This window comes from Armigeres subalbatus, chromosome 1 (genome assembly GCF_024139115.2).
Source record: "Armigeres subalbatus isolate Guangzhou_Male chromosome 1, GZ_Asu_2, whole genome shotgun sequence".
In the NCBI taxonomy this organism is placed as follows: Eukaryota; Metazoa; Arthropoda; class Insecta; order Diptera; family Culicidae; genus Armigeres; species Armigeres subalbatus.
Genome location: NC_085139.1, coordinates 158,879,835 through 158,895,862, shown reverse-complemented (window position 1 = coordinate 158,895,862; position 16,028 = coordinate 158,879,835). Strand labels below are relative to the sequence as shown.

At 39.0% G+C, this 16,028-nt stretch overlaps 1 protein-coding gene and 1 long non-coding RNA gene across 3 annotated transcripts in view; one reads left to right on the top strand and one right to left on the bottom strand.

Annotated features, from left to right (window-relative positions):
* Positions 1 to 4,402: 4,402 nt before the first annotated feature.
* Positions 4,403 to 5,319, top strand: LOC134207881 (uncharacterized). The gene is made up of 3 exons (XR_009978439.1): positions 4,403 to 4,644; positions 4,759 to 4,825; positions 4,892 to 5,319. It is a non-coding gene; the product is annotated as an uncharacterized LOC134207881 (long non-coding RNA).
* A 6,245-nt stretch (positions 5,320 to 11,564) lies between these two features.
* Positions 11,565 to 16,028, bottom strand: part of LOC134207873 (allatostatins MIP) — a 95,037-nt gene continuing 90,573 nt past the window's right edge. Inside the window, exons 2-4 of one of the 2 annotated variants that reach the window (XM_062683864.1) lie at positions 12,225 to 12,712; positions 11,988 to 12,151; positions 11,565 to 11,899 (exon numbers count right to left, since the gene is read on the bottom strand). In XM_062683864.1, the coding sequence (XP_062539848.1) occupies positions 12,024 to 12,151; positions 12,225 to 12,699 (603 nt within the window). In that variant the 5' untranslated portion in view covers positions 12,700 to 12,712 and the 3' untranslated portion in view covers positions 11,565 to 11,899; positions 11,988 to 12,023. Of the gene's footprint in view, positions 12,152 to 12,224; positions 12,713 to 16,028 lie in introns of both variants that reach the window. The other variant, XM_062683853.1, reaches the window with a different exon arrangement.

The window sequence follows — 16,028 nt, the reverse complement described above, 5'->3', positions numbered from 1 at the left end:
CTCTTCGACTGAGTATACAGACGCAGACGAAGAAGAATATAAAGATAAACGACGATACAGATATACATGCGAAAGATCGAGAGGAAGTTTTTTCTCTAGCTCACAGAGCGAGAGTAGCTCAGAATTCGAAGAAGAAAGACATAGGTACAGAAATAGCTATGATAACAGATCACCATCCCCCCATAGGCGCGGTAGAGGCTACAGAGAAAACCACCACAGGTCAACGCGATCGAGAGTAGAGAAATGGGACATTACTTTTAGCGGGGATACGAGATCAATTCAGGTAGAGGATTTCTTGAACAGGGTTAAGAAGCTGGCGAAACACGAAGGAGTAGATAAGAGCGAGTTATCGAACAAAATACATTATAGACTAAAAGGGGAGGCGAGTGACTGGTGGTTCACCAGAGAGAGCCATTGCACGACCTGGGACAAATTTGATAGCGAGATCCGCTTTCGATTTGGAAATCCTAATCGAGATCGCGGGATACGAAGCCAACTAAGAGAACTCAGGCAAAAGAGGGGGGAAACTTTTGTTGCGTTTGTAACAGAAGTTGAGAAACTTAACCAGTGTTTGAAACGTCCCCATTCTTCCCGTACTATTTTTGAAATAGTGTGGGAGAATATGCGACCACATTATAGGTCAAAATTGGCAACTATAAGGGTCCATAATTTGGAACATTTATTGGAACTGAACCATCGAATCGATGCCAACGATCCGGGACTCTATCGGGTAGCATACAACATGCGTGGGGAAATGCATAATATAGAGGCGCATTCCAAATCCGACAGCGATTATTCCTCCGTGGAGGACTATCCGGTCCACGCCTTGCAAAGGAAACTCAAAATATCTCAGGATACAAAACACATAGTAAAGCACCCACTGGGGAAACTACGGGGGTTAAATGCTGGAATTGCCAAAAACTAGGACACCATTGGAGATCTTGTACAGCAACAAAATTAATTTTTTGTTACGCCTGTGGAAACATAGGTCGAACAACCAGGACATGTGAAAAAAATCACTCACAATTAGTCTCCAACGCCCAAAGCTCATTCAATGAACAAAAGCGTTCGTTAAACGAAATGCGGGGTGCACTGTAAGGAGCCCGTACATCTCGCAAACACAAAAAGCGGTTCCAGGGCCAAAATCCAAAGAGAGTTTTCAAAAATACAATGAAACATTACACATTAAGGTAAATCCGAATACTTGCCCAACGATACGAGTTTCAATACTAGACACGAACATAATTGCACTTTTGGATTCGGGCGCTAGTATCAGTGTGCTTAATTCAACTAAAATTCTTCAAAAGCATGGCTTAAAACTTTTCGATGCTAATGTGATAATCAGCACTGCAGACGATACAAAACATGAGTGCATAGGATATGCAAACATACCCTACACTTATGCCGGGATTACTAAAATAATACCTACGATAATTGTCCCACAGTTATCGAAATCTCTAATATTAGGAATGGATTTCTGGAATGCATTTCAAATAAAGCCGATGATCAAAAATAAGGATTGTATTAGCAACATAAATTTATTCGACATCAAAAGCACTATGGATGACTTTGTTACTTTGGAACGCTCGAAGTCTGATTATAGTGAACCTGAAATATGTTGGACGGTTTGTTCATTGGAACTAACGGGAAAAGAGAATTATCTTACACACAAAGCACAACCAGAACTCGACGAATCACTTGATATACCATCGTTAGATCTGCCGTGTAACCCACAGCAGGACATTGAACAAATTGAAACCGAACATAATCTCTCGACCACTGAAAGAAAGCAACTTGAAGAAGTGCTAAAATCCTTTCACTGGACTAGTGAGAGCAAGTTGGGGAGGACAACTTTAATAGAGCACGAGATTGAAATTATTGAGGGGGGCAATATGCGTGATCTTCCAATGTACAAATACTCCCCCGGTATCTGGGCAAGTATTGAAAAAGAATTGGAACGTTACGAGAAGCTCGATGTAATTGAGGAGTGCACTAGCGAATATGCCAACCCCTTAGTACCCGTAAAAAAAGCCAACGGTGACATTCGGGTATGCTTAGATTCGCGCAAGATCAATTCCATTACCAAAAAGGATGCATATCCAATGAGGAATATGAATGAGATTTGGTAGCCAGTTTACGTCTAAGCTATTTAAAGATCTATTGGATCATTATGGCATTAAGCATTGGCTCACACCTTATTACCATCCACAAGTCAATAACTCGGAGCGAGTTAATCGAGTTATTACGGCAGCAATAAGAGCCACGATTAAAACGAACCATAAGACTTGGGCCGATAATATTCAGAAGATAGCTAGTGCTATAAGAAACTCAACTCACCAGTCCACTAAATATACCCCATACTTCCTAACGTTTGGTCGGAATATGATCTCCGATGGAAAAGAATATGACTCACTCAAATTAGCTGGACACGAGGAGCATACGCTAACAACCAAGGAACAAGAAATTTTGTATTCGCAGGTACGAAAGAACCTCAAAGAAGCATATGAAAAACAAGCTAAATATTATAATCTGCGGTCTAGCTCGAAAGCACCAAAATACGCAGTGGGAGAAAAAGTACTCAAGAAAAGTACCTTCCTTTCCGACAAAGGGAAACATTTTTGTGCGAAATTAGCCCCGAAATACGTTGAAGCGACGGTATCTAAGAGTAAAATCAGCAGTGATTCAAATCGTTCGGGGCTGTCAGTTTGAATATGAATCTGAATCATGCACTTTCCCAGCAGTGGCTCAAGATTCATTTTTTATAACAGTCGAGATTCAAAAGCTTAAAACTGTTATACCGTCCTGTTCTATTTTCTGCAGATTTGAACCACGACTGAATCACGAGATTCAAATATTTTTCAATTGTTTTGGTGCATGAATGCATCATTTTCTGTACGGATCAATCCACTTTGCATTTACCGCGCGTTCCTCAACAGCAACATTATCATTTCATTTAATGGAAAAACAATCCAACATGAATAGAACACTGCTGGAGAAGCCCGTGAGTTTGTTTTATTTTGGCTCATATTCAAACTAGAATAGTATTCGAAAATTTGCAACCAAACTGAATCACTACTGATTTCACCCTAAAGTATTAGGGGATAGCTATGAACTTACTGATAGCTTAGGCAAATGTTTAGGTATTTTCCACGCAACTTTCCTAAAAAAGTTTAACTAATGGGATCACACAGCTAGGGAATATTCATTGCAATGTTCACTACGAAACGATCAAAACACGCTCAAAAAAATATTTATGCAAGCGGCATTCATCATGTATTGGTAAACAGGAACCACTGGGCACAATTCAGGACAAAATTTGTTATTTTATTAGAGTAAAACCGTTTACACTTTCAACATAAGAGTATAGCATAATAAGTAAACAAAAACGAGTAAGTTCACTTCTATCACAAGCATAGCATAAAACGACATAGAAATTCATCTTCATCTCAGAAGATTTAAGATGGTATTGGTGTATTGACAAAGTCAAGCGTTGCAGATTATGTTCATGCCGGCTGAATAGATAGTTGACGTTGCGAAACAACAGCCGGAGTCGTTGTGATCCAAGCTAAAATATGAGAAAATGGTTAGCACATTGGAAAGGCAATATTTAAAAGTATACTATCCGTATTTTATCCAGGCTACACAAGATTTAGTTCGAAGATTTCCACAGATAACCGCGGTTACGATGCTCCACACGAGACAAGCAGGTACGCATAAACGCGCTCACAGGAAAGTGACATTTCCAGTACGAAGTTCATTTTGTTGTCAAACGAAGCACAAGGTTGATCATAAAATCAGGTTTTAGATGCGATGTTTTTTTTTCTTATATGCTGCACAGGCAAGCGGTTTAGGCCAAAGTATGTATACTATAGCTTCTACAAAATAAGTCAACAAAATGTTGATGTGGTAGATCGAATATTTATTTTTATTTATTTCCATTCGAGTCGTGATGATATCTAGTTATGAGTCAAGTAGAAGTCGTGGATATTGATGAGATTGATTTTATAAGACTACGTTATTATGCTTGATAATAGTCCACAAAGTTAAGTCGGTAGTTAACCGATATAGTAGGATGAAAACATGTTCTATAATTAGGTTGGTTTTACACCAATGAGTAGATTTTTTTTCGTAATACAAAGCATTGTACTGAGGCGAAGGACCAATCTGAGGCGAAGACGGCAATATGCATTTATGTAACGAGTAACAATTGGATATAAACTACAGTTGAGTGAATTCTGGAGGATATGGAAAATAATTGGGATTATGAAAATTTGATCAAATTTTATTTGATCAAATTTTCATAAAATTGGGCATTGTGATGTAACGGTCTGCTACTTTCCGCACTATTTCATATTTCAAAGTAAAATATAATAATAATAAAATATATATAATTGTTTTAAGAACCATTTGTAATTAAGCTAGATGCACTAAAATAATTCACGGATTATTGATAGATGGCCAACAAAATGCATAATAGAAGTCAACTGTGGAAGTCGTCTAAAACTGGTAAAAATATATTAGTAACCGCCAAAACGATGACGAAGGATTTAAAGACTTCTGAAATTGTCGTCATTTCCAATCTAAGTCGGTCGTAGAGTAGAAGTTAGTCCGGTGATCTCAGTTTTTATAAAGTTATAATTCAAGGTGAACATATTTGACATTTAAAATATATCTTAGCCTAAAAGTTCTTAAATAATTGTAGTCAAAAAGTAAATTGAAGTGAAAGTGATTGCTAAAGTTTTTTTTAATTTTCATTAGAATCAGGTGTTACCCATCACTAAGGGCGAAAACTCTGCTCTAGTGAGCTGTAATTTCAATTACAAAGGTAATACGGTGCATGAATTCATTTCTTAAATATATTATTCTAACACTATCTTTTGTTGGACCCCAGCGTCCAGCGGACGCCGTTTGTACGAGCTACAAGCTAGCCATCGCATTCCGCCATCTTGGCGCATTTAAGGCACACGTGGTACCATACCAAAGAGGACCTCGCCACGGCCCGCCAGTGACTGGTAGACAAACGGGGACAGAGGAAGACCGGCCTGCCTGCGTCCGCTCGCGGATGATCGGGTAGAGTACCGAGAAGACCGACGCCCTCCCCCGCAACTTTATTTCGGCCTACCTTTGTAGCGAGGATCCCCGGTGACGCAACGGTTATAAGACGTCAGGACCTATCGACATCTAGTACGCTAGTTGTTGTGCTGCCAATTCATCGCACGGAAACGGTGCGTCCCGGTTGACGAACCGCAACGATCGGATTGAAAACCCCTGCGCAGGTATGTCCGTTCCATGGCCATGGTTAAACACACACGCACACCCTTTCCCTACACTTCACACTATCACGGAAAAATGAATCAATATATGCAAGAATGAATTCAACATAACTTACCGTTCATTACTTTTATTTCATACTCCAAGAGCCCTGCGGTTATTGTGTCCGCCCAGGAACTTCTTGCTGTCAGTTCACTTCGCTTTACGTTCACCTTGACTCAAGTACGTATACGTTGCGATCACTGCGGTCATTCTGCGAGTTTGCCTAGGTTCACTTCTATGTAGTTGCGACCATCTATTTACGTTAGCTCATAACAACCGTTGAAAATCCCTAGAGATTAGCACTCATACTTCAGACTAGTCGGGCAACGAGATTAAACCGAGCCGGTGACAAGCGCGGTGTCATCATCATCAATAGACATAGACCGCTGTCATCATTGAAATTCAGTATAAAAAAAAATTATAGCCCAGGACATCCTGGCTACGATCTGGCAATGGGCTAAACAATAGGATGTCAATAGCCTGGATTAAACACATGACCAGTGGTCTCTCGGAAACGAGAGTGGCGCATAAACCATTGCGTTAGCGGCTTTCTTACGGCAGGAAAAATTAAACGGTTACAAATTTAGCCAAGGACTGTGAGTTGATTTAGCTTTTATATTTATACTTTTAGTCTTGGTGCATTGTTCTAGTAAATTGTTGTATGCATTTACAATAGTGGTGATGGAAGAGTTTACATCATTATTACAGCTAAAACCACTTAGAAACTGTGAATACATTTCATGCAGTTTATTTCTATTAATTATTTTTATTTTCAAATCCATTTGCGTTTTTGGCTGGTGAAGTACAAAAGAAGATACAATTTGAAGATGATCACTTACATCTGTGTAAATAGTATCATTTCTAATGTTTCCCAGATCTTCATTTCTGCATATAAAATGATCCAAAATGTTATTACTAATTGGACGTGTTACAGAAGAATTTGAACAAATATAATTATACGATTCCAACAAATTTTTGTAACGAACAACAACATTATTACTGGATAACTTTATAGGAATATTTATATCACCAGCAAAAAAACGAGGACGTTTATTTTGAACGGACAAAACACATTCTAATTCATCAAAGGAGGGCGTACGATTCAATGAAACGGCGGCGTACGATTCAATGAAACGGAATGAATTATGGCAAATTATGCTATATCGAAAACATGTGCAAGGGTTGCTGATGAAATCTCGCTTAACTTTTCAAAAGGATCTAAGTAACATTTTTTTTTCATGAATTAATTTGAATACTGCAATCAATAGCTTTCATGTTGTTCTGTTGATTGCGCTATTCAAATTAATTCATGAAAAAAATGTTACTTAGGTCCTTTTGAAAAGTTAAGCGAGAAATATCGACGTCATTTGTTACCTTAGATTAAAGCAGGTTGATGCACTCTCGAACCTACTGTTCAATATAGCGCTCGAGGGAGCTGGTGTGCAAAGAAGCGGTACCATTATCACAAGATCACATGTGCTCCTGGGATTTGCGGACGACATCGATATTATCGGGATTGATCGCCGTGCCGTGGAAGAGGCTTTTGTGCCTTTTAAGAGGGAGACAGCGAGAATTGGACTCATGATCAATACCAGAAAACCGAAGTACATGGTCGTTGGCAATCGACGTGAGTTCATTAGTGGTGGTGGTAGCGAAATGGTGCTGGATGGTGAAAATTTTGAAGTGGTAGAAGAATGTGTGTATCTTGGAGCATTAGTGACGTGTGATAATGATGTTACCCGCGAGGTGAAAAGGCGTATTGCAGCTGCAAATAGGGCTTATTACAGACTTCGTAACCAGCTTAACCCTCTGTCTGTGCTCAAAAAAACTTACGTTGTTTGTGCTCTGGGGTCAAATTGACCCCAAATTGAAATTGCTATAACTTTTTTAATGCTTGGCCAATTTAGGATTTTTGGGGACCGTAACACTGCTTCGAAAGATAATTTAATCATCTTTCAGGTCGTTACAAAATATTAACTATTGGTGGGCGGGAACATCGCGGGGAGGGGTTTTAGTGAACAAGGGTATAAAACCAGTGATTTTTCATGCTTATTTTACTTATATCCGAAAATCCTACCCATTTTGAACTGCACCTTTTTTAAAAAGGTTATGCAGGAAGGCACGTGCTCCGGCATGAGGCGTTGATAAGTTTAGAACTCGGCCGCCAGGTGGTGGTATATTTGAATTCATTATTTTGGACTACTTAAGATATTCCGATATATAGAATTCTCCTCAGTGTAAATATTCTTATCGCACAAATTCAAAAATTGGAAGACGTACTCATTATATTAAGCACCGCTTTGTAGTTCTAGACATCCTGAACAATGTTACCGAATACAACTTGAGTGTAGGTATGAGGGATCTCAAGCTAAAGCAATATTTCATATATGCAAGAATATTGCAAGTCCGCTAGCGCCGCCTATTTGTAAATTTCCTAATTATTCATTTCGTCACATGACAGTCCATTCCCACCAGACGAACTTTATTAAAGACGTCATCTTTACAAATTTCAAATTTGTGCGATAAGAATATTTACAATGAGGAAAATTCCATATATCGGAATTACTTGAGTAGTCTAAAGTAAAGAATTCAAATATACCGCCACCTAGCGACCAAGCTCTAAACTAATCAATGCCTCATATCAAAGCACACGCCTTCCTGCATAACCTTTTTGAAAAGGTGCAGTTCAAAATGGGTAGGATTCTCAGATATAAGTAAAATAAGCATGAAAAATCACAATTTTTGTACCCTTTTTACGAAAACCCCTCCATGCGATGTACCCGCCCACCTATAGTCAATCTTTGGTAACGACCTGAAAGATGATTAAATTATCTTTCGAAACAGCCCCAAAAATCCAAAATTAGCCAAGCATTAAAAAAGTTATAGCAATTTCAATTTGGGGTCAATTTGACCCCAGAGCACAGACAACGTAAGTTTTTTGAAAAAACACTGTAGCGCATATTTTCAAGATTTTTGAAGTGAATTTGCACCTAGGAGACAGATCTCGGCGAGTTTTACCAAACTACCAAAAATTAGGAGAATCGGTTGAAAATTTAAAAAATGGCAGCCACTCAAAGCGGCCTGGGGTCATATTGACCCCAGAGCACAGACAAAAGGTTAAGTTCCGTAGTTTGCAAACGAAAACGAAACTCGCGCTGTATACTACTCTGATTCTTCCGGTGGCTTTATATGGTCATGAAACATGAACGTTTGATCGGAGAGCTTTCGGAGTGTTTGAGCGTAAGATGCTGCGGACAATACTCGGCGGTAAACAGGAGAACGGTATCTGGCGGCGTCACATGAACCACGAATTATACCAGGTGTATAAAGGGCTGGATATTATTACCCAAGTAACCATGGAGCTATATATGCTTGCAAATAATACAGCCATTAAAGTTGACTTAAAGTGGAAAAAGGCCCTTTTACGACCGAAATAATGCTTCATTGCTTTGACATGTTTAAATAAAACATAAGTAATGCATCGCTACATTCGTAACGCCGAATTAGTGTATCGTTGCTTGACAGTTGATGAATAAATGCATCTTTACATCGTTAAAACTGATCTAATGCAATTAGCATTTGATATGCTGATCTGTGATTGATTACATGCATTAATTAATGCTTGGTGATTACTTGGGTAAGCTTATACAACACGGCAGACTACGGTGGGCTGGTCACATTGTTCGTATGCCGGAAAAACGTCAAGCGAAAATAATATTTAGTAGAGAAGCCGGAAGAGGTCTCAGGCTTCGTGGAAGGCCGCGTACACGATGGCTTTTTGCAGTTGAAGAGGACCTGAGGGCGCTCAATGTTCAGTGCGAATGGAAGCGATTGGCCCAGGATCGAGTCCAGTGGAGAAGAATACTCCGTTCGGCGTAGGTTCATCGAACAGCTGTAGCCCATCAAGTATCAAGTAAGTACTAAAATACGGAGTTCCAGCCTGGGGAGCTGCGCTTAAGACGAAACGTAACCGGAGCAAGCTGAATATCATGTTTCGTCTAACGGCCATCCGAGTCTCGAGTGTGATTATACATTAACACCTCAGCGTGTCGATCAGTGCGCAGCAAGCCATGACTCGACCTTTTCTGGTCAGACCTCCATGGCGTGCACACGCACCCACGGAGAGCTGCTGTCATAACGATTCGCTCCGGCCATTTGGGGCTCCACAATTATCTACACACTGCCAGTGACGTACGTAGGGATGGGTGAGGCAACTCTCGAACAGGCGGTAAGACTGGGCTCTATGGTGAAGTGGCAGCAGGAGTGGGACAATGCGGATAATGAAGCTAGACCCATCGGCTCATCCCCAATGTGTCGACGTTGGTGAACAGGAAACATGGTTAGGTGAACTTTTACCTTACACAGTTCCTGTCCGGACACGGTTGTTTCCGCCAATATTTGCACCGGTGTGGCCATGCGTCATCGCCATTCTGCCCGGCATTCTGTATCAACGTAGAGGAGACTCCAGAGCACGTGGTATTCGACTTTGCGAAGGCACGTAGAAGAATGCCTGCCGTAAGGACGGACAACATCGCAGAGCGAAGCGATGAAGGTACGTGGAATTAGTGATGGGCAAAACGGTTCATTCCGAAGAGCGGCTCAGAACTAAGCGTTCACTTAAATGAGCCGACTCATTTGAACGGCTCGTTAGTTCATTCAAAAGAACTATGAAGTCCCGGTGGTTTGAGCGATACATCATTCAAATTATGTATTGGAGTTCATTTTTTATTTGAACTTCTAGTAACTTCTTGATATATAACTCTAGTGGACTTTTTTGCTGTTTCGATTAATTTCGTGCTCCGCGCTCCATTTTAATTTTAACGAATTACAGATTAACGAAGTTCAAATTGAAAAGTGTTCAGCCTAGCCTAGTTTTATATCTTGCTTATTCAACTATAATCAATATCATTAACAAGAAACCAATTTAAAGAAATCCAAAATGAAATAGCCGTCCATTCTTTGATTTCATTTTAAATCTTTACAATCTTTTCAATGTGAATTTTGGCATACATATATATTTTCCTCAATGTTTTCCGATGTTAGTCGGCTGCGTCGCTCACTACAAATGTGTCACGTTTTTGAAAAAAAAAATCCTCACGCATGACATTGGAGTACCCGTAATACAAAGTCTTTACAAGACCAACTGATAACCTCGAATATTTTTTTTTCTGCTCCCTCCAGAACAAGGCATCGCTAACTTTCGGCAGGTAAAGTTCAGTGGCAGAAACTAATGGATCATAATATGATCTCGAAGCTTACGGATCTGTTCGTCAAACTTCTCCCATAAAGAAAATTGAGCTTCGACAGAACCTGTTTTTGAATTGCCCTTTCCCGTTAAAAAAAAATCTCGTCCAATCGGATCTTTATTTTTTAAAGGTCTTTAAACTTTAAAAAAGTGCTGGTATTTGGGCTTGGCCTAATATGCGCCCGATTTTAAACCAACATGAGGTCAATTCTTCAGGCCGGTTCAAACGTGCAGCACTTTTTTCAGATTTTGTTTTCGATTTTTATGGGTTTGTTGGGAAAGTTGAACCAAAAAGAGCCAAGAATTGACTTCGTTAATAGAACAAGATTCAGTTTTTGACGGGGAAGGTCAATTATCGATTGATTTGCTCGCAGTTATTTGCTGTCATCTCCAAATCTCTGTTTTTAAAAACGAGGATCCAGAAATACCGACTGCGCTACTAGCTCGTTCATTTCAATGCCAGAAAACGCTAAGGAGTATGAAAGTAAGGAGTGGGAGAATGTATGCTGGCTCCTGAACAAACAAACAGTAAATGTCAAAATAAAGCGGCTGATCAAGTGACACGGTGTTTTTTGAGCCACGGTTCATTTGTGAGCCGCGGTTCAAATTTAGAGAGCCGTGGTTTGAACCCTTTTCTTACAAACCGCTTCAAATGAACGGCTCGTGAGCGTTCGCCCATCTCTACGTGGAATGCGTAATACTGTCGTCGTGACGCAAATACTGTCAAAGCTGTAGCGTAGATGGAGAATGAACCAGCAAATAAGCGTCGGCTCGGAGGAAAATCCAGCGCAGTTGGCGAAGTTAGGCATCGGGTCGTCGGGGCGCCTGTGAACCGGTAGTCGGGGCACCATCAGTGCGGAAGTTTCCTTCACCGGAACTGGTGGACCACCCTCGACGCCGGGGGGAGTAAGGAGTATTCGAGGGATCGAGACAACGTGGCAGTGTATCAGCCAGCCAGAATTTCGAGAGGTTTCGAAGAATTCGATGAAAAAAAAACTGCTCTTGATTGACTGTAAACGCTATATTTCATTGATTTTCTCATGTCAGTATCTGCTTAGTAACACTGACGGCATGTGTATATGATGTTGGTAACATATTGGAGTAATTTCTGACATTCATATTTTACACTTCATGGTTTTGTTTTGCGTAATCCACTTATACTGCTTAGTCTGAAAATTGTTTTCTATTTTATTTCTGGTAAGACAACGTTTTCTGCAAGTCCATCGTCAGTAAACAGAAGGTTGCGGTAACACCACATAGCCATTACCATGCAATTCACTGGTTTTTAAATTGTAGCTCTTCACGCATTTCGTTTTCCATTTTTGCTATTGCATATGCGACCTACGTTATACGTATACAAAAGAAAATACTTTATCGAAAACAACTTATGCTAAGTATAACAGACTGTAGAGATTTTGTGGATATTTACAAGCTCCGTGCGTGGTAGTAAATGGTGATAGAATATTTAGTAACTATTGCTATTGCCGCTGTCCCGTTTGCCCCAGGCGGATGTTAGTTTGTTCCATTTCTCCGACCGTTTGCCCCATAGCTGTTTTAAGTTGTTCCATCCGGGCTCACGCTTTCCCCAGGCACCTAGAATAAACAGTTTGAGAAAATATTTCGCCTATCGCTGCGAATTAATTTCTTCAAAATCAAACAAATTTACCTCTGAATTTATTCCATTGCGCTGGCCCAGCATTAACTCGCTTTCCCCAACCACCGTTGATCTTGTTCCAAGCTCGTTTTTCCACCGGATACTCTTCGTCCGAACCATCGTACTGAGTATCCACCTGCGCCAGCCGTTGATCTATCAGTCCCTTTATCAGATACTTGTTCAGTTTGTCCAGCTCGTTGTTGCTGTATTCCGCCGAGTCGTCGCTTTTGGTGGGGAACCCATAGTAATCTGCATTTGGGTCCGGTTGCTCGTCCGTTGAACTTCGCTTACCCCATCCGCCCTGTAAGCTCTTCCACGTTCGTTTTTGTAGGTTATGCTTCTGAGCGGGGTCGTCACTGTGGTTCATCTGATGCTGCTGCACTGCCGGGGTAGTATCAGCCTGGATGCGGCTAACTAGGGAGCTCAGCAAGAGCACCATTAGGAGCTGTCCAATATTTGTCCATTGCAGTAAATGCTGGTGGATCATAGCTATACAATTGCTGGAAATATAACAAATAGATAAATAACAAAGAATTAAGAAGGAGAAACTAATGTTTGTTAGAGCGCCAGCCCTAGTGTGTCGTTGGTGGTCAAATAACGGTGGTTGGATGAACCAAGATTTTCAAGTAAGCTTTATGCTCAAATTTATCGCATCATCAAAGGATTAAAAAAATCTACATCTTGATTACTAGATATTTAACACCTCAATCTCGTGGAGGAAGCACGTTTTAAATTTTCAACTAGGATCAAACATGACGGCGGTTGAGTAATGAAATTTTTATTCTCGCTATTTCTGCAGATGCTACCAGCTTATCTGATATGCAAAACATCCCGCGATGAAATTTTTTATGAGAAATTGCGAAGGAATGAAATCGAGGGTGCCGAAATAAATGTCAATTAGAAAACGAAATGAAACGATTATTTATGCAATAGACCGCAATAACGATTTAACCTTGAATATTGAAAATTAATGCAGGATTTGTTTGTTTTACGCTGTCTGTTGGAAATGTGGTTTGTAAGAAGTGGACTGGTTGAACATCAAAGTTATGTACTATAACCTTGTTCGAACGTTTTTCCGTTGTTAAGCTTTCCACATTCATAAAGGACCGCTTGCGAGTATGCTTAAATCCCTGTACTTTATCCAAGGCTGGATTGCCAATCACTGATCAAATCATAGCGTAGTCGTATAGTACACACTTAGAGCTAATACGTAAATTATTAATTCAGTCTAGAAATGGACATTAAACGTTAGGTGTCGTATTATAAGTTTGTTTTATGACCGTCGACGCAATTGTCACAGATACCAAACTCTGTAGTTTGAAGTCGAGATGTGGAAAATGTCTTCATTCGATAAGAGGGCAGCATCGTCAAAAGTTCAAGAGTTTTGTTTGCATGCAGACTGAGTGCTGTACCTACACATTTACTCAAACAGAAAAGTATTTTCTTTTCCGCTGACTTCAACTTCAACTTCAAGAAGGACATTCAACCACAATGATGGCACTAGACAATTGCTAATAGAATATAAGATGGTGAGAAATACGAACGGAAAACCAACCAACGAAAAACGTTGGATTAAAATAGGAACTTTTATGTTATGCATCCCGCCTCTTTGATACAGATGCATACAATTAAGAAAGAAAATTTAATTCAAAATTAGGCCGATACAAATATTAAATTTATTTTATGTCCGACAGCTCTTGAAAAATACGAGGGGGGAGGGAATAAAAAAATAACAAGGAAACGAAAAAAAAGTTCAAAATGCAAATAATCCATGGAAAATTTTAAATTTTAGTGGAAAATGATAGCAAATAATCTTTAGAGAATGCAAAGGATATGAATATTTGTAGCATATTTATCCAGTAGTGAATAAACTTTATAAAATTTAAAAAAATACTGTAACTTATTTCTTTAGAATTTTTTGTTTTTCTTTCTGAAAAAGTGCCATTGAATCTATAAAACCATTTTTTAAAGTACTTTTAGAATTAGAGGCTTTTGTTTAAATCAAGTCTGAAACTCAAACTGGTTGAAGCAATAAGGACAACGCTCAGATGTACTGAAATCACAGATGTGTTGTCTGAGCCTGGCTGTTTTATAAATTTCTTGCATACCCGATCAAGAATGCAAAACAAAATTATAACAAGGGGTGTTATTTATTTCAGAAAAATATTGTAACAAAATGTGTTATAAATTTTGCTGGTTAGTTGTTGAAATAACAAAAATTATATCAAAAATACCTCTAGCCGTAACATAATTAAAACAGAGGTTGATACCTTTATATCAACATTATAACAAACGTTGATATAATTTTTCTGTACAAAAATCTTCCTTCAAGGTAATTGCCTACATCACGGATAGAAATCTTGTACGCTACCACGCCGGATTTCCATCCATAATGTAGGGAATTAACTTTGTTCCAGCTATGTGTTAATATCGAGCGGGTTCAAGTTATACTGAAGGTGATTACCACCGATTTTATTTCCAATGTCTACAAATAATGTAGGCAATTATTTTGTGAAAATATTCATAACTAATATTGTTATAATTTTGATATGAAATAAAACTGGCCGAAGACACATTTTTATCGAATTATCTAATTATAACACACGTTGTTTTAAATAACAACAATTGATAGAATGCATGAGCATGAGCAGGATGACCATACAATTCGTAGTTGCTACTCCGTGATTGATCAGAACGATCGAAGTTGCACAAGGAACCAATAGATGGAGGCTAGGAATGGTTTCACATCATCAATGTGCACAATGCGAGAGTTCTGTTATTCAAAGAGTCAATAACGGCGCCGGCCACGTCCTTATGGTCATCGGGGAAGGGAAGGAATGTGTGTGTGTGACATTCGTTGTTACTAGAGACCGAGAACACCTCTGCATCTCCACTAATGTCACAGGGGTTGGACGTTGTTGGTAAGGATGGGTAAGGATTAAAGTAACATAGGTCTGGATTCACATTGGTATGTGATATGATCTATGAAACTGTGGACAATAAACATACAGATACTACTACAACATGGACAGAATTATTAAGATACAGTTTTACTTAGTATAGAAACGAGTATTAGCTCATTTCTTATTCTTGCACTGCAAGAACATATAATAGATATCATACTTTGATTACAGCTTACACTACTTACGTAAGAAATGTAAAGCGGAGAGGAAGAAACATCAAATGAAATAATATATAAAACATGTAGAGTATTGGGTTCATTAACATAATAACATGTTCCCATATCAATCATACATATTTGTAAAATGAGCGATTTCGTCGCAATATGTGTCGTTTTTTTTATTGAAAAGCAAAAAGCCTTGCGAGAAAATGCGTGGGATAACCTTTCCGTAGATTGCAAGTTCGATTGTCGATCCCGGTCTATAATGTTTTCGGGTGGAAAACATTCTCGACACCCTGGGCATAAATGTATTTTATGTGACAAGGACAATGCATACACTAATATGTTGAAAAACAGGCCAAAATCTTGAAGTGTAGAGCCATTTAGAGGAAAACAAAACAGTTTGAGCTTTAATTCATTTTTTTTATGGTGATTGATATGGGTACATGAGCTTAATTCAAGGAGCAGTAAAAAAATGAAACCTGAGAGAGATAGCGTAGAAAAAAAGGTATAAATATGTTCCAGTATTCTATTTGGTCTATAATTATTATCGGTTAAGATGAATGTGTAATTGTTTGACATTGTTGAGTAAAAATTTGACAAAATTCTTGCAGCGATATAAAGCGATTTAGTATTTCTATTGTGTGTATTTGTTGAAGAATTGATACCTTGAAACATCGAATTAATGAATTTTG